At 44.6% G+C, this 19,403-nt stretch overlaps 1 protein-coding gene across 1 annotated transcript in view; it reads left to right on the top strand.

The window, feature by feature from the left end:
- Positions 1-14,558, top strand: part of LOC116892416 (zinc finger protein 60-like) — an 18,704-nt gene extending 4,146 nt beyond the window's left edge. Inside the window, 6 exon segments of the mRNA XM_032894097.1 lie at positions 1,411-1,463; positions 2,395-2,521; positions 4,729-4,750; positions 4,752-4,796; positions 4,798-4,820; positions 11,887-14,558. Coding sequence (XP_032749988.1) covers positions 1,431-1,463; positions 2,395-2,521; positions 4,729-4,750; positions 4,752-4,796; positions 4,798-4,820; positions 11,887-13,634 — 1,998 coding nt within the window. The 5' untranslated portion in view covers positions 1,411-1,430 and the 3' untranslated portion in view covers positions 13,635-14,558.
- The last annotated feature ends 4,845 nt before the right edge of the window (positions 14,559-19,403 follow it).

Raw genomic sequence — 19,403 nt, 5'->3', positions numbered from 1 at the left:
GTCCATGAGCACAGGTGACTTCAGGGGCCTGAGGAATAGGATCCACGGGAGCTGGAGTTGCAGGTGCTGTGAGCTCTCAGGGGACTGAGCTCTGTCCTTTGGAAAAGCCATAGCAGCTCTCAGCCCCTGAGCCATCCCCCAGCCCCAGCCTTTGTCTTTCTCTTTACCTTGTTGCACTTGTTGTTCTCTGTGTGCATCCATAGTGTATTAAGTGCTTCACTGTGTGTGGACCTCATTGTCCATGTGCTTTGTCCGTTCGTCTGTTGGTGGGGTCGCAGATCACGGCTGTGGGAATGGTGCTGGAAGGATGGTGGGAGTGTAAATATCTCCTGGACGTGTGTACAATGTATAAATATTATAAATATCGTAGAATGCATAAATGTGTGTGGTGGAGATGGCTCAGTGGGTGCAGTGCATACAAGCATGGAGCTGTGCAGTGCCAGATGCAGCAGTGCACGTCTGCAGTCCCAGCCCTCCTATGGCAAGACGGGAGGGGACGAGAGAATCCCTGGCAGGCTGGCTAGCCCGGTGTATGCAGAGGCAGGAGGGAAGGAAGGGTAAAGATTGAAGGAAATTTTCTTTGTAAAATTTGGGGGCGGGTATATAGAAACATAAAATAAGATTATCAGATGTGTGGTTGAGAGGAAGAAGAAGGAAGGAGCATTAGGAGTTCAAGGCCAGCCTGGCATACAGGAGACTCTGTCTCAAAAACAGATGAACAATCCCACAGTGTACTGAACCTAGGCTTAGACCTGTCGGCTAGAGCACCGGATCCCTGTTGGGTGATGGCTGCTCCCGTGCAGCATCTCAGGGAGTCTGAGGGTTGTGTGTGCTGCTCAGGGCTTGTGAGCAGAGGTCAGTGCTGCTGAGTGTAGTACAGAGCACAGGGCAGTCCTCACGCAGTCCATTTACTGAACGTGGGTACAGGATGCTGGCCCTGCCTGAGCCTTGCAGCTGCAGCCCCTCCAGCCCTGCTGTGCTTCAGCCCTGAGTGTTCAAAGGAGGCGCCATTTGGATGCTGTAAGCCCCACCAGCCTTGATAGGTGGGGTTCCAGTAGGAAGATCTGCTCACAGGAGGAGGAGCGGCCCAGGGGCAGGGCTGGCTGGATCTCAGGGTGGAAGATGGGGTCCCTGCTGCTGGCATCTCCTGGAGGAAGTTCAGGGCAGGCATGTGTATGCCCTGCACTCCCACGCTGACCCTCTGTAATGCGTTGTCTGGGTTAGGAGAGGGTGGGCTTTGTGTAGACTCCTGGGTGCTGCTAATCTGTGTGTGGGAGGCTGTGATCGTGGGAGGGGAGAGAGTGAGTGGGGATGCTTGAGGAATAAATGTAGTTGTTGAGTCACAGTGACAGAAGTCAGCCTGGGAACATCAAGTCACAACCCAATGACAGGCTTTCTTTTTGTCCCCAGGGGAGGAAGCCTGAAGAAGAATGGCCAGCTCCAGTTCTCAACACACGGTCTGTGTAAGTTGGTGTTTTTCTCCTTGACACAGGGGGACTTTCGGCTTAGGTGACTCCTTCCCGTCTTTCCCTCTTGAAGCTTCCCAAGGATCTGGAGTCCCCCAGCCCAGTCTGCCCCTTTACAGTGAGGGTTGGCAGGTCTGAGCACTTCCTGTGGGTGCCTCTTCCCAGCTGGGACTGGGGTTGTCTTTGAGTGCATTCCTCCAGGGGTGCTCTCTGCTTGGTCTGTGCTCAGGGAGGACTGTCCCTGCAGCGGAGGTGTCAGTCCCACAGGGAAACAGGGGCTTTGGGGGCCTCAGAGCTTTGAGGTGATGGCCTCATTTGACTGCCCTGGGAAACCTGATTGACATCTGTGTGTTGTCAGGCTGATGACCCAGTGCATGAGAGTGAGTGTCCCCTGTGTATGTGTGAGGAGGTGACTTGCTTTAGGAGAGAGTTCAGCGATCAGGGGAAAGGTCATCCAGGCTGTGACAGGGAGGTGATTGCAGTCTCCAGAGTCAGGGAAGGCCTGAGACACATTGTCACCTGGAAAGTATTTTTAAAAAGGTATAAACAGAAAAGGTTAAACCTAATATCCATATAATATGTATAGTCTGCTTATGGATCTTACATAATTATAAAAATCATTCTCATGACAGCAAATCTTTATATCATCTAATATCATAAACTGTAGGACCCACAGCATTCCTTACGTAATTCACCCTGACCCCAGGTGACATTTCTCTTCTGTGGGGTAACCTGAAGGATATGGATGGAGTAGGAGGCACATTATTGGATATGTGGGGAGGGCACAGTCGTGGTTTATGGGGAGCTCGTGCAGTCAGGGGCCTGGAGCATTTCCTTATGGCTCCCTTCCCTCGCCTGAATCCTTTCCCTTCTGTCTTTCCATCCTGAAAGCTTCCCCAGTTTCACTCTACTGTGTTTGCTCTTTCAGGGGTCAGTGACGTTTAGGGACGTGGCTATTGACTTCTCTAAGGAGGAGTGGGCCTGCCTGGATGCTACTCAGAAGGTCCTATACAGGGACACGATGTTGGAGACCTACCGCCACCTCGTCTCAGTGGGTAAGGCTGTGCCCCAGGAATGGGGGATGTGTCACATGCACTGTGGGCTTTCCTGACTGATTAAAAGTCATGGTCATCTTTTAATGTCTACTTGAAGTTGGGTTTGGTGTCCCATGCCTGTCATTCCTTCACTCAGAAGACTGATGGAAGAAGATTGCTGTGAGCTCCAGGTCAGTCAGATACATAGTGAGTTCCAGGCCAGCCTGGTCCACATGCTGAGTCCCTATCTCAAACAAAACAAGCTATCTAAATGAAATGAGTAAGTAAATAAATCAATACACATAATTACAGGCTAGAGAGATAACATGGGTGGTTAAGAGAACTGATTGCTTTTGCAGAGGACCTGGGTTCAATTTCCACCACCATAAGACGTCTTAAAACCATCTGTAACTCCAGTTCCAGGAGAAAAACTAATGTCCTCTTCTGGACTCCATGGGCATCATGCATGCATGTGGGGCTCATTCATACATGCAGACAATTACATACGAAGAAAATAAAATCAATGTAAGTCAATAGAATTTTAAAAGAGGGAGCTGGGTTCCTCCTTCATACCAAAGAAAGAATGAGGTTTGTTGGATCAAAAATAGGAGCTTCATGAAGCGCCTGCTTTCCCACCCCTTGTTGGTCCTCTCAGTGAGCTCTCGGTTCAGTGAGAGACCCTGTCTCAAATGCTAAAGGGGAGAGCAGTCAAGGAAGACCCCTGACATGGATCTGTGGCCTGTACCACAAGAGTGCATTTATACCTACACACACTTGTGTGCATACTCATGTGAACTAAACGTATGTTGTCCATGCATTAGTATATACACAAACACGTGCATACATAGCCAAATAGAAGACCAATAACCTTTATGATTTTCTTACTAATGGATCAATCAGGTTGATTTAAAAAAGAACCGGACACATTCTGTTTCCCTCAATGAACACTTTACCCGCTTTGTAGAGCAGGCTTTAGGCTGTGAATTTGACATTTGCATTGAGCACATCCGTAAGAATAGGGTGTGACTGAAGAAGGCAGCATAAAAACCATATGATAACAATCTTCATGGCTGGGGATGGAACTCAGGGTAGAACACTTCCCCCGTGGGATGCTCAAGGCCCTAGTTCCACCCTCAGTAAATAAATACATGGAAAGGTAAAAAACAATGATTCTGTGTTAATATAGGTAAGACAGTCCTCGAATTATTTGAATATAGTATTTAAACTTAATATCAACTCTATCCAATAGATACCATAAGCTCCATCTGAATTATTATTATTATTATTATTATTATTATTATTATTATTATTGTTAGTTTATTATTTTTATTATTTGGGGTTCTGTGGTGCCAGGTCTCATGTACTGTAGCCTGGCTTTGGGCTTGCTGTGACACTAAATGTGGCCTTGAACTTCTCACCTGCCTGCTTCCACTCCTCATGTGTTGTGACTGTGTGTGCCCCGCCATGCCCGGTTTTAGATGGAAAATCGAGCATAGAATCCTACGGCCCTGCCTAAGTGAGTGGCATCAGTGGTGAGCCGCAGAGACGGGGTCTACACCACACAGTACAGCCTACGGTTCACCTTCTCACTGCTCCATTACGCTTTCCTCTTACGTGACAAATGCCTACTGTTATTTAAAGGAGATTAAACCAGAAGCAGCTGGTTTCTTACCTAGGTTGCTTTTCCCTTCTTCTCTGAAGTCTCTCCTTAGTATTATTTGGCCTTTTTCGTTTTGTTTTAAATCTGTTTCTATAAGATAAGGTTCTTGTTATGCACCTCAAACTGGCCTGCTTCATTCCCACCATCTGGGTTTATAGCATGATGGGCTGTGCCAAGCTGGATAGACCTTTATGATAATTAAGTCTGTATGTTTAAAAATCTGACCTGGGGGTCATGGCTGAATACACTTTTTTGTTTGTTTCTTTTTGTTGTTGTTGTTGTTGTTGAGATACAGTTTCTCTGTGTAGTCCTGGCTGTTCTGAAACTCATTCTGTAAATCAGACGGGCCTCAAACTCACAGAGATCTGCCCAAAATTCTGGGACTAAGGTGGACTGCTACCTGGCTTTCAAGGTACACATTAATCCCAGCATTTGGGAGGCACAGGCAAGGCAGATGAAGGTAAGCCCGGTCTACACATCACCTTCCAGGACATGCTAGGAAAACTGAGAGACTCAGTCTCAAATCAAAAAGTTTGTACTATGACTCATTTCTTTCTCTCTTTTAAAGTGGGGAGTTGCCTTTCCAAGCCACCTGATCACCTTACTAGGCAGGAAAAAGGCCTGGATGGCTGTGAAGGAAAACAGACAGGCCGAGCCCAGGTGAGTAAGAGGGAGGTGGAGCCTGCAGGCCCTGTCAGGCACAGCTGTGGTCAGAGAGGCTCCACAGGCTGACACTGGGGACAATACTTCCTTCAGAGCCCAGGGTCTGTGGGAAACAAGGCTGAGCCCTGGGAAGGAAGTTGGGGTCAAAGCAGAAGCTGTCAGAGAAGGGCTTCTGTCTATAAGATCCCTAAAGTTGTTATAATTTCTTCCTCCTACTGGAGCAGGTACTGTCTTCCTCTGTAACCTTTAAAAGTGTTTCCATCACATTGGTGGTGTGTGTGTGCATGTGTGCAGAGCATCAGAGGTATGAGAGGCTCAGCTCCCTGGGCTGGGCTGGCAGGTGGCTGCTGGAACTGTATCCCCAGGGCCTCAGGCAGAGCTTTTCAGTGTTGTTGACCACTGAACCGATGCTAAGACAGTGTCAGCACCAGCGGAAGCTGTAACACAGGGAGGCACACCAGGTGTTTTAACTCTGCGTCTTCACAGAAGGCTCTCACTGGCGTCAGAGGCAAGTCACGGTCAGGGTGTTCTTTCCTGGTCCTTTTACTCTACATTCCCCCATTTTTATTACTAATGAACAATCAGGGGTTGGGTGGGGTGGTGTCATCATTAGACTACTTCTTGTTGAACAAGGGTGTTGAAGTCCTTGGCACTAGGGTGAGCTTCACAGTGAGGGTACAGTTGGGTACTGCAGGCCTCTGGCGTCATTGGTAGAAGCCAGTGAGCCTTTAATAGCAACCGATTAAAAACCAGTTTATAAATGTTTTGCATCTGTTGTTGAAGATAAGTTCCTGAGACAGGGTGTGATAATAGGATTAAGAAAGGGGGGGCTGGAGAGATGGCTCCAGTGGTTAAGAGCACTGACTGCTCGTCCAGAGGTCCTGAGTTCAATTCCCAGCAACCACATGGTGGCTCACACCATCTGTAATGGGATCTGATGCCCTCTTCTGGTGTGTCTGAAGACAGCAACAGTGTATTCATATATAAAATAAATAAGCCTTTAAGAAAAAGGAGGAAAGAAAGAAAGGGAGGGAGGGAGGGAGGGAAAGGAAAGGAGGGTTAAGAAGGGTAGTATCCAGTTCCATATTGGACTGTCAGTAATCCACTTCTTGAAGTGGCCAGAGGCATCAAACTCTTTTTTGTCGGGGGGAGGGGGAGGGTGTTCTTTTTTTTTTTTTTTTTTTTTTTTTTTTGAGATTATCTGCAGTTTGTCAGTGTAGAGGAAAAATTACAGTCATTGTATCTAGGGTCAATGGAATGAAGTAGTGTTTTCTAGAAGTTCTTAGACCTTGAGGAAATCATTGTAGAATGCAGTGATTGTTTTCTGTGATTTCTAGACTTGTTTTTCTGAAGGATCTTTACCGCCTTTGCGTGAGTGTAGTCCTGGCAAACACGACCATCTTGTGTTATTGAGTGCTGCAAACAGCACATTAAAGACTGAAAGTGCGAGGGTGAGGTGCTCCTGAAACTCTGTTTTCAAAGCCTACTTTTAATGTTGCTTCTTAATTGCTTTAACCTTCCTTTTAGCCCACCACCCACCAGAGGTAGTGGAAAAGAAAGGTTATTAGGCTATGGGGGAATCTTTATAACATCGTGGTAGCCAGTGAGTCTGTTTGGCACTTGAGGATAAGGATGGTCTGAGCCGCCCATTGGAGATCCAAGACAAACTGAGAGGAAATGATGGTAAATTGCCGGGTGGCGGTCAGTCCTCCCACCCCAATGGAAGTGATGCCAGCGCTTATGCCCAGGACTGCTAGGATGGCGAAAGCACGTGACTGGAAACAATCGTCTGCCATGCATTGCCACAATGATGGGCATCAGCAAGGCTTCTTCACCAGATACCACCCCTACCACCAGACCACCCAGCCAGTAGGCAGTGGTCTACTTGAAGGCCGCAGATAATCAAGGCATCATGAATGTTTGACGTGGGGTCTAGATGGTGGTACTAAGGGTTTAGGTATTACTGTAGTCTGTGGGAATCTATGTAGTCTGTGGGAATCCATAAAGCATGTCCCTGAGGAGTCTGTGGTACTGAAGACGGAGATGTGGGAGAGAGACGGGGTGTAGTGATACTTGGCTTAGGGTAGTTTAATGAGTAGCAAGGTACAACGGGCAAAGCTACAAATGGCATTTGTGAGTGTGACCCAGGAGGGACACACAACCAGTATTCTCCAAAGCGGTCAGGCGAGCGTTATTCAGTAGCTCATACGCAGAGGTTAAGGTGTGAAACGAGAGACGGCGTGACAGGAAGGTGGGATTGGTATCCTGTGAAAGGGACGTAAGGATCTTTGAGGGGCTTTGGACCACTTCTACCTTGTCTATGCTTAGGGGTTGAGAGGGTGGGATATTTACCTTCTGCATTTTGATTGCCTGATAGGCAGCTGTGATAAACGCTATAGTAAAGTCCTTAGTTAGAACTTAAAAGATTCCCCACTCTGCGTAAATGTAGAATGTCTTCCTCTATGTACATTATATCTCTTACAGGACCAATAAAGGCAGCTTCCATAGTGTCTGGCTAATATCGATAGTAATCTCTAGTTTGATCATAGAGCATAGAGCGGGGACAGGTGTTTTAGAAATTGATTTAGGTGTCATAGGGATAAGTATCTCTTTGGCAACCTGCTGGTAAGCAATCTCCAGGTCCCACCATGCGAGTGGTCTGGTTGAACATTTGAGTATTGGTTTTCTGAACCTCAAGTCACCAACAGGTATGAGCAAGAGGAAGTAGAAGGAGAAGAGGTCTGTCGTAACCTAACAGGGTCAGGCTTTGGTCTTGGCAGGTGTATGAGACGGCTGCTGAGATGGGAGGCAGGCTGGCCAACCTTGGTGTCTTCTGAAACTTAAGAGAGATGGTCCAGTTGGGGTGGGACTGTTAAAAAAGAGCTTGAGATGAGAAATATGAGTACCGTGAGGGAAGCCATTGAGTGTAGTGGCAGTTGGACTATTAAGGATGGCCCTAAAGGGGCCTATCCGTTTGGGAGAAAAAAAGGAGATTGTGTCTGGGAAGGTAGGGAGGACTAGCCAAGTCCCCAATGTTGATGGAAGAGGAAAGTGGTTCTGTGGCTCTCCCTGCCCTCAGGATCATTGGTGATAGGATGATGAATGGGGCGGACAGGGGTGCTGGGAAAGCCCGTGAGTACATACAGTGAAATGACCACACCAGGACGAGCTGCAAGGAGGCAGATCAACCTTACTTGGGGTGATTCAAGGCTTATATAATCTGGGGAGTAGGGGGTAGAAACGTCCAGGATGGGTAAAGGTCATTGGCTGAAGACTTAGGGCACTGGAATGCCTCATTAGCATGGGGAAGCATTTCAGGAATCTCAGGTGCTGGCTGAATGGGTTCTCATCAGGAGGAAGGAAGTTGATCTGTAATCTGAGGCTATGTGACTTTCCTGGGGTAGGGCATTTCGTGAGGGTTGAATTCCCCAGACAAGGTCAGAGAAGGGAAAGCCCCTCGAAAGAAGGGAGTCTTCCATTGTGTGCCAAGCCTCAGAAGGCTATCTGGTCCAGGGTGGACTTAAGTAGCAGAGTTTTCTCACAGGGTTCAGGATAAGGCTGAGGCCAATGGTGGTGGATGCGTTCCAAAGGAAAGAGGGAAGGTAACATGAGAAGGGTGTAAGAACTTCATCCGGGAGAGGCAAGGGCTGAGCCATGAGACCAGGAGGCAGAATTGACCATCCATACATGAGCTCAAAAGGAGAGATGAAGAGAGGTTTCACCATGAGGGCTTTTAATTAAAGGAAAGCCAACAGCAGGAGTTTTATTTAATCGACAAGAAGCTCTTGGGAGAGTTTGAGAAGGATGTTTTTGAGAAAGTTGATTTGTTGTTTTAAAAACAAATCCCAAACGTTTGATTTTACCAATGAAGACTCCAGATGCTAGGGTAAAAGCCTGCTAGCTCAAGAGGGGCAGAGAAAACACCCAGCTGACCCGTCTGCTCCACAGACGTCCCAGAAAGAAAGCTCTTTCTCCTTCTCCTCGCTGTCGGAAATACCGTTCAACTCAAAGACCCTCCTTTCTGTTTACTTGTTCACTCCCCACTGGCTGGCTGCTTGGCTCTTGACCTGTCATTGACTTTATTTAATCCCGTTTACAGAAAGCTCTTTGGATTAGAGATGTGTGCTAGGGCTGAGCCACACCACAGTTGTTTACAATAAACAGAAAGCTCTCCGATAAAAGTGTGTGCCAGGGCACAAGCTTGGGGTTCACCGTGTGATCAAACATCCTGCACCAGCAATCTGCTCATTGGACCTGATCTGAAGACTGAGGACGGCAAGGGGTGTTCAGGGCTTTGACTAAAGTTTGAGAAATGTAAGAGGTAAATTCATGACCATTGTCTGATTGAAGGGAGGTTGTGACTTTGAAATGGGATGATCTCGCTAAAAAGGAGATCAGAAACTGTGATCTTTTATACATGGCGGGGAAAGCCCCTGCCCAGCCTGAGAATGTGTGTACTGGGACTGAAAGGTTACCTGAAATGTCTAACCGTAGACAGGTGGGTGAAGCTGACCCAGGGAGGGATCCCCTGGCTTGGTGAAAACGGAAAGGAGTCTCTGATGCCTGGAGGTAGGATTAGGAGTTTGGCAAAACTATAAGCAGTGATAGTTTTCTGTTTGTTTTTCGAGAGAGCATTTCTCCATGTAGCCCTGGCTGTCTGGAACTCTCTCTCTCTCCATAGACCAGGCTGTCCTAGAGCTCACAGAGAGCCACCTGCCTCTGCCTCCTGAATGCTGGAAGTAAAGTCATGTGCTTCCACCGCCCAGCAGTCATTATAAAGGATAGAGCCCTGGAGGAAGGCTGTAAACAAGTTTTAATAAAGCAAGACAAAGACTGGCTATTAGGGTGAAAGGTCTAGTACTGTCGGGGTTCAGGAGTAGACTCACAAACCACGCAAACACTTATCTCAGTCGAGCAGGGATAGTTTATTGAGCATATACCCCAGGACCGATCGATCAAGGTCATCGACCAGACTCAGGAGCTGGCTGTCACCCTTAGCTAAAATCCTATAGATCTTTTAAGCCTGTGATCTACAAACATCTGGGCCAAGTTATTCCACCAATCAGGATTTAGGGTTAGGAGATTTCCTTAGGAACATGTCCTTGGTCACTTATCCTCCTCCCATTGAGGTATTCAACTGTGGCAGGGGACTTGTCTAACATTCATGTCTTAACTTGCCGACCAGAATGCCAGTTACCCACATACATGTCTCTTTCTGCCAAGTAGGATGTCAGTTCCCAAGGAGGTCTTGGGAACTTAAACTTTATTCGACCCCTATTCAAAATGGAAGTCTTATTTCAAATAGCTTCTTTTTTTTTTTTTTTTTTTTTGGTTCTTTTTTTCGGAGCTGGGGACCAACCCAGGGCCTTGTGCTTCCCAGGCAAGCGCTCTACCACTGAGCTAAATCCCCAACCCCACAAATAGCTTCTTATATTGGTGAAGGCGTCTCCTTTACGTTTGGGTCCATCCCAGGGGCAGCTTATAATAGCAAAACCCACTAAAGCTCCTATATATCTATAAGAAATGCTGCTGGGTGGTTGGTTTGGGTCCAAGCTCACTGTGGGTAACTATACAAAGCAGGTCTACTGACTTCCATTGTGATTGGTTTCCAAGGGCACAGAAGATAACAGAGTATGTAACCAGCTTGGGCACGATAAAGTTTCCTAGTCACAGCCCATGAGAAAACTTCCTTATAACATTAGTAACAGCACAGAGTGGCAGGCTGGACAGGTAAGAGTTACCTCCTAGGCCTTTACAGTCCAGATCGGATGAACCTGGTTGAGTATCTGGGGATGATGATGAAAATGTGGGTTGTAAAATGAGAGTGACTTGCAGATGTGAGAGAGACCCAGGCTTCTGAGAGCCGCAGCTCTAGCCACCTCATCAGCTTGGTTGTTTCCGTGGGAGGTAATGGAAATGTTTGCCTGGTGTGGTCGGCAGTGGACCGTTCCCGCGGCTGTGGGAAGATGGGAGGCTTCCAGCAGGACCATAATGCGGTCTGAATTGGTTATGGACCCTCCTTTTGTGACTCATAGCTTGTGCCTTCTGATTTAGCTGCCTGTGACAAGAAAATGGGAAAACCATATTTGGAGTCCGCTAAAGGTTTAGGCATGGTCCCTTTGCCAGTTAAATGGTTCAGGCAAGAACTGTTAATTGGGCCTGTTGGCTTCTGGTTTGGTGCAGAATGGCCTGTATGTCAACCGCTAGGGTGTCTGAAAGAGTTGTCCGCCTTCAAGGAGCTGCCATCTGTATACCATATGTAAGTGGCCCGGGGTAGCGCTTCCTCACGCATGTGTATAGGCTAAGGTAAAAACTCTTTTATATTCTCAATGCAAGAATGCGATGGGGAGAATTCCAAGACTGGTCATGGGAGGAGACTTGAAGTGTTAAAAGGTGGGCATGGCTGAAAGGTAACTGTCATGTCCTCCACCAAAGCTAGCTCAAAAGAGAGAACGCTAAGGGAGTGGTGTTTGGAGACCTTTGCATGTTAAAGGGTGGGACAGGTGGCGAGGAGAGAAAGCATTAATGGGTGACGTCAAGGTTAACATCGTTGATTCACACAGAAGTTCAGCTGCAGCCAAAGCTCTCATACAAGATGTCCATCCTTGGATAGTATGGTCCAAATTTTTCAGTAAATATGCAGTGGGCACATAGGAGGGTCCCAGTTAAATGACCCAGGACCCTGAGGGCATACCCCTCCTTTTCAGTGGCAGAGAGATCAGTTCATTTTCAAGCAGACAATAGCACAGTGCCACCAGGTTAGAGCTACCCGTCACATCCCACAGATTGAAAACCTTTACCAAACAGTGTGTATTTCTAGTAGGATACAAAGAGGCACATAAAATTATTTCACCATAATGTGTTATAATCTCGCTAGGCAGACATGTTGTCCCATTTCCAACCTGTTCCACTGTTAACTGTATTGTCTTACGTACACTTTTCCTTACCGCTGCTCTCTCTGCTCTGTCCTCAGAAAGTACGTTCGAGTCTGGCTGTTCATTAACTGGAATATGTAAGCATCTTACAAGAAAATAAAGTACTCTTGCTTTTCCTTTTCTTTCAGGTGTGAAGACATGTTTTAAAGCTGAAAATGTTTCTGATATAAACGTATACAAACAGAGCACAAAGCACTTAAGTAAAACTTTTGACCTCAAAGAGTCTACTTTTAGTGATGGCCCCAACTACAGGACACTCAGTGGACTACAGGGTTGTCAAGGAGATGCTGGTCAAAAGAGTAATAGCAAGGACGGAACGCCTCCTTACACCTGCCAGGCTCTTGCTCACAATGTAGAAAGAGCCTATGAATGTAAGGAGTGTGGGAAGGCCTTCAGACTCCAGCAACTGCTTACAAGACATCAGAAGTCTCACAGTGGTGAGAAACCTTTCAAGTGCAATGAATGTGGAAAGGCGTTTTATCTTCCTGGCCTGCTCAAGTACCATAAAACCATCCATACACGTGAGAAAACATTTGAATGTGAAGAATGTGGGAAGTCCTTTAACCGTGTCTCCCACCTCGTTGAACACAGGACCATTCATGCTGGCGTGAAACCCTATGAGTGTGATGACTGTGGGAAAGCCTTTAAACGTCGCTCATACCTTATGCAGCATCAGAAAATTCATTCTGGTGACAAACCCTTTCAGTGTAAGGAATGTGGGAAGGCCTTCACTGTTCTGGCCCAGCTCACTCAACACCAGAACACTCATACTTCAGAGAAATTTGAATGTAAGCAGTGTGGGAAGATATTTAGTGGTGGTTTTTACCTTGTACGACACCAGAGCATTCACACTGGTGAGAGGCCCTTCGAATGTAATGTATGTGGGAAGGCCTTTAGGCTTCAGGTGTACCTTAATGAGCATCAGAAAACACACACCGATGAGAAGCCCTTCAAGTGTAAGCTCTGTGAGTCGGCCTTCAGACGTAAGTACCAGCTCAGTGAACATCAGAAAATTCATACCAATGTGAAACCCTATCAGTGCAAGGATTGTGGGAAATTCTTTCGCCGACGTTCGAATTTTACTGAGCACCAGAGTATTCACACCGGAAAGAAACCCTTCGAGTGTAAGCAGTGTGGGAAGGTCTTTAGGCTTAATATACATCTCCTTCGTCATCAGAGTTTTCATAGTGGGAAGAGACCTTTTGAATGCAATGAATGTGGAAAGGGTTTTCATTTCTCCAGCCAGCTTAATTACCATAAAACCATTCATACGGGTCAGACACCTTTTGAATGTGAAAAATGTGGGAAGTCCTTCAAGCGCGCCTGCAGCCTTTTAGAGCATAGGGTTATTCATGCTGCTGTGAAACCGTATGAGTGCAATGAGTGTGGGAAAACTTTTAATCGTCGCTCAAACCTCGTGCAACATCAGAAGATTCATTCTGGTGAGAGACCCTTTGAGTGTAAGGACTGTGGGAAGGGCTTCACCGTGCTGGCTCAGCTCACACGACACCAGACAATTCATACCGGAGAGAAATCATTTGAATGTGAGCAGTGTGGGTCAGCCTTCAGACTCCAGTACCAACTTACTCAACATCAGAGAATTCATACTGATGTGAAACCATTCGAGTGCAAGGAATGTGGAAAGGGCTTTGTTCGTGGCACAGCTCTTAGAATCCATGAAAGAATCCATACTGGTGAGAGGCCCTTTCTGTGTAAGGAATGCGGAGAAGGTTTTCAATATCATTATCAATTTCTTGGACATTCTAGAACTCATACTGGCAAGAAGCCTTATGAATGTAATGAATGTGGGAAGTACTTTGCTCGTGATAGAAACCTTAAAGTACATCAAAGAATTCACACTGGTAAGAAACCATAGACTAGTGTTAAGACTGTGGGAAGGCCTTTAATTGAAAATCAAGCTTGGTTTGACACGCTAAAATTCATATTAATAAGAAGCCTTATGATGTAAGGTATCTGGAAAGACCTTCAGTAATTCTAAGCTAGCTGTATGTAAAAGAATTCATACTGATAAGAAAATGTTAATGTCACTGGTGGTGGAGAGAGAACCACCACACCACAGTTTAAAGCCAAATTTGAAGTAAGCTTTAAGTAAATACTAGCCAGGTTATGGACTCTCTGGCCAGGTCCAGCTTTGGGTTTCCAGAAATAACCATGAATCCTCTGTTGCAGGGGCTTAGAAAGGCAATCCCACAAGGCCACGTATTTCCCACCAGGTACAAGCAAGGCCAAGCATATAATCTGACTTATTTCCTGCCTATGTACCTCCCGCCTGCATGTCAAATCAGCGGCCAGGGTGCATCCTGATATATTTCCTTCTCATGTACTTCCTCTCCAACTTGTGATCAAGCACATCTGGTGTATTTGGGGCAAACAAATTTACTAAGGAGAATGAAAACATGTGACTGGTTATTGCCCATAAACAATAGCCTCCAGCATTTCAGGAAGTATTTGATCTTGGGCAAGGGGCTTACAGGTTAACAGCATTTTGTTTCATGTGTTTTGAGGCACAGTAATTAAAACTTGAAATGTAACTTTGGCTCTCAGAAAACCCTGTGAAGGTAAGAAATGTGGAAAAATATGTAGATTTAGTTTAGTCTTTACTACACATTGGAGAATTCATACTGGTATGAAACCCTTATCACTGTAAATAATGTGGAAAGACCTTTAATTAGACCTCAGGTGTTCTTCATAATAAAATAATCCATGCTGGTGTCAAACACTATGACTGCAATGGAATGTGGCAACATTTATAGAATTAGCTCAGTTCTCAAAGCTCATCAGAAAGTATATATATATATATATTTGAAACCCCATGTATTTAAAGACTGTGGAAAAGCCTTTGTTGTAAATAGTCAGCTTACACAAGATCAGAAAATCCATGCTCATCAGAAGTCCTATGCATGTAAGAAATGTGGACAAACCTTTGGAAATTTTACCGATCATCAGAGAATTCATAAGTCAAGATTGTGACTTAAAAGAATGTAAGAAGGACTTTAATTTGCCCTAGATTTTGGTCAACATCTGAATATTTATATATTCTTGATGCCAAGAAACCATTTGAGAATTGAGACTGCAGGGAGTCTGTTGTTCAGAGAAGATACTCTGTCAACAGTGTTCTTAATTTACTCTCATCATGTTAGTTCTACAAACTTAACCAAACGCTACTCAGTCAATTTAGAAAGAGCAGTTATTAGAACTAGAATTATCTGTGGTATCTTCTTTGTCACCATTAACATCCCAGTGTTCCTGCGATGGTAGACTGGATGTTTATTTCTGCATAGTTTGTTAATGGTAAGCACAGAACTAGCCAAACTTATGGAAACAGGGTTGTGATAGATTAAAATCCTTGAGAGTATTTGGGTCATGTTCTGTAAAGTAGCGTTACAGTATTCTTGCTTTCATTGGCATTATGCAACTGATATGAAAGGCAAGTGGTATTGCAGATAGTTTTTTAAAAAGCCTCGTGCAGTCCTCCAATATTAAATTCCAAATACTTCCTTATGGATAAAATCTAATGGATGAAAACATACATGAATACATCTTCATTCCTAATCCATTCCTTAAGCTTTTGTGCAGAGATTTCAAAAACACACCTGTTGGTGAATAAGTACTCTTTAAAGGAGCTAAACAAATGTAATTTTCAAAAGGTAAAGTCCTGTAATTTATGCTTTCTGCCAAGACATTAAGATAAAATACATCTGTGACAGGGCTAGACAGTACGGTCTCTTCCATCTCATATGTTTGTGGAAAATTACCCAACTCTAGTCTATGAACCAGAAGTCAAGATGACCTTGCTAATTTATCTTGGCTTTTGTCAAACTGCCTGCATGTGCAAACCTCTCCTTTCAGTTAGCCTCTTGTCTTGGCTTCTGTCAAACAGCCTGCTTATGTAAAAGCTTCCCTGCGGCTATTGAGCAAAATAACAGAATGTAGGGGTTTTGTTTGTTTGTTCGTTTGTTTGTTTGTTTGCTTTTAATAGCCCCTTACTCTAAACACTTGGGAGCTATACTTAGATTGCAAATACCTGAGTATAGTCCCAGACAACTGGAATAAAGTCTTTCAGTTGGCTAAAACTGTGTCTGAGTGATCTTCTCTGGTAGGCTCACAATGAAACATTAACAAAAATAGCCAAAATTGAAACTACTTATAAAAATACATGTGAGAAATTTTTCATACATAGTTGGAAGAATCAAAAGTACACGTATGTGTCCTCACCTGGATTCAAAATTGATAACAATTTACTAGGTTGATATATATATGATATCATATATATATATATATATATATATATATGAGATGGCTCAGCAGTTAATAATACTGTCTGTTTTCCCAGAAGACAAGGAGATAAGGAAATAATCCAGAATTTTACAACTTTCAGAAATATTTCATTGGCTTCCAAACTGTCATTTTTACAAATGTATATATTCTTCAGGTGGGGTGGTGCATGCCTTTAATTCCAGCACTTTGGAGATAGAGGAAGGCAGCTCTTTGAGTTTAAGGCCAGCCTGGTTTATAGAGTGAGTTCCAGGACAGCCAGGGCTACATGGAGAAGCCATCTCTATAAGCAAAGCAAAAACTAAAACAAATGTATATATCCTAAGGAGAAGCCAGTGTGGATATAGATTTGGCCATTTCTATTCAAACCACAAGTGTCTTGCCTACATGTGCACTTTCTTTGTGCCTGGTGCCTGAGGGGTCTAGAAGAGGGTTCCAGATATCCCTGGCTGTAGTCCAGCTAGTCCAACAGTGGCTAGTTGTGGATGGAAAGGTCAAGAATCTAGTACTTGCTCAGTCCCATAAGGCTGGATGTCTCAGCTGGTCTTCAGTATTCGCTGGAATGTCAAAGACCTAGTGTCCGATGCTGGTTTAACACGGATGTGGCAGCAAGGTGAAGGCAAGCAGGCAAAGAGCAGAAGCTTCCTTTTTCTGTGTCCTTGTATAGATTTCCAGCAGAAGCTATGACCCAGATTAAAGGTGTGCCTTCTACCTCAAGATCTGGGATAAAAGTGTGTGTCTTTCCCCTTCGATATCCTAATTAAAGTTGTGAGACTTTCAGCCTCAAGATCCAGGTCAAATGTGTTTGTCTTCCAACCTCAAAGATTTGGACTAGAAGTACATTCACTTAGATCAAAATCAAGCAGAAAATCTCTCACAAGTGTGCCCTCGATTTCTGTGTTGTAGTTCATTACTGATATAGTCAAGTTGACAACCATGAATCACACCACTAAAAATAAGTTAACTGGAAGGAAGATGCCTATCACCTTGTAAGATACTGTATGGTCATGCTTCTGTTTCATAGAAGCACAGGTGAACATGTGTGTATGTTTCAGGATGCTGAGTGGTGAAGTATGTGCAATGTTGAAAGAGGTGGATGTGTGTTTCTTCAGTGTCAGTAATTGAATAAACAATAAATTTACAACTGTTGTCTTGCTGGTTATAATTTGTCATGTAATCCCAACTTTGCTTGATAGCTGGTTGGTGACAATTACAAGTTCTTTGATTCTAGTCTTTCTTTGTTTCTGTTTTTTTTTTCTGTTTTTGTTTTTGTTTTTATTTTTCAAGACAGGGTTTCTCTGTGTAATGGCCCTGGCTGTCTGGCTGTCTTGGACTGGCTTTGTAGAGAAGGCAGGCCTTCAACTCACAGAAATCCTACTGCCTTTGTCTTCCAAATGATGGGATTAAAGGCATGCACTGCCACCATGACTGTTTTATTCCAATCTCCGTTACCAATGTGAAGACTTCCATTACATATTAACATATCACACAGTAATATACAAATATGGCTAAGAAAGGGTTAAAGAGGTTTCAATTCAAAGAGGCTATACTGAAGTCCATACACAGCTGATAGAGGCCGATGGAGAGCCTGGAGAGACCAGAAATTTGCTAGAAACTACAGGTGCTACAGTGAAAGAGAGAGAAGTCCTCCTGGGTCTGTAGGCAGCAGCTTCTGCCCTAGAGATCAGCTCCGAGAGCCTCAGGGGCTGTGCTGTGTTCTGATCTTTTCCTACAGTGAATGCTATTGTTGCTATGGTGGTGCTGGCTGTAATAGCAGGCATGATGGTAGATGACCTGAAGAAGAGTTTTACAGATGAGGACAGATAATGATTTCTGATTCTTGTGCAAAACTGCTCTGGACCTTCTGTGAAAATCTATTTGCCATCTTCTGGAGTCAAGTGACCCAGTGATGGTTTAGTCCTTCTGAAAAATGAAATCGGATCCACTCTCACCAATTTTCATGAATTGACTAGGCACTTTCTCTGGTAGGGGAAATCCCATTTGTATCTTAAGACCTGTGTTCCTCTTGTTGGGGATGGAAACGCTTGGCTCCACCGAGTCCCAAAGCCCTAAAACTTGCTTTCTCAGCCCTCGGCTTGTGGAGCAGATGCTTGTTTCATCACTTGACTCTTTGGGGGTGAGTCTTAGGGTTGCTGTTTAATAACAAAACGTTTACCTATCTTAAGACACTTAGAAAGTCATTTTACTACTGCAGCTGACCTGCCTGAGTTCCTTTGAGGCCAGAAACTGCAGCCTCTGTGTTTAGCACCTCATAGTGAATCATCAGGGGGTTAAGTAAAATAGCCTTTGCTCTATCTCTGCAGGAGCTGAGTGGCTCTAACTTCCATCCTGCAAGTTGAAGTTGCAGGAAGGAAAAGGGACATGTTGAAAGTGATTTTAGCCTTTATTTCTAAGTTCTTTAGTTCTCCAAAACAGTTTCTTTTTTTTAAAGATTTATTTATTTACTATATATAAGTACACTGTCGCTGTCTTCAGACACACCAGAAGAGGGCATCAGATCTCATTACAGATGGTTGTGAGCCACCGTGTGGTTGCTGGAATTTGAACTCAGGACCTCTGGAAGAGCAGTCAATGCTCTTAACCTTTGAGCCATCTCTCCAGCCCCTCAAAGGATTTTTTTTTTTTTATTAACCTGAATATTTCTTATTTACATTTCGAATGTTATTCCCTTTCCCGGTTTCTGGGCCAACATCCCCCTAGCCCCTCCCCCTCCCCTTCTATATGGGTGTTCCCCTCCCCATCCTTCCCCCATTACTGCCTCCCCCCAACAATCACGTTCACTGGGGGGGTCCAAAAAAGTTTCTACAAAAGTTCTCTCTAAAAAGTTCTCTCTGGGTTGGGGATTTGGCTCAGTGGTAGAGTGCTTGTCTAGCAAGCGCAAGGCCCTGGGTTCGGTCCCCAGCTCCAAAAACAAAACAAAACAAAACAAAACAAAAAGTTCTCTCTGTTCTCTCCTTGTAATCTTGCTCTTTCTTTCTGCTCTGATGTCACAGCGATGCCCTTACTCTCAGTACCATCACTCCCAATGCTATGCCTTTACTTCTAAGTTTTCCTTGAGCTCAGTTCTGTCTCCTTTTTTTGTCCTCAGCACTTATACATCTTTTAGAATACATGATCACATGGTAAAAAGTTCACTACAAGTTTACACATAAATTCAAATTGTAAATTGAATGAGAAGTTTACAACAGAGAATGTTTTCCATGTATATCCATTAGGAGCAATTGTCTTCCTAAACATTCATGATCTGACACAGGATCAACGGGTTCGTTGAAAGTTAAAAACCATAATTTCTGTGACTAAGTTATAGTGAAGTTTCATATAGTTTCAC

Source organism: Rattus rattus, chromosome 2, assembly GCF_011064425.1.
Source record: "Rattus rattus isolate New Zealand chromosome 2, Rrattus_CSIRO_v1, whole genome shotgun sequence".
NCBI classification, from domain to species: domain Eukaryota; kingdom Metazoa; phylum Chordata; class Mammalia; order Rodentia; family Muridae; genus Rattus; species Rattus rattus.
Note: the sequence above shows the minus strand (reverse complement) of the source record. Positions and strands in the feature narration are given on the sequence as shown.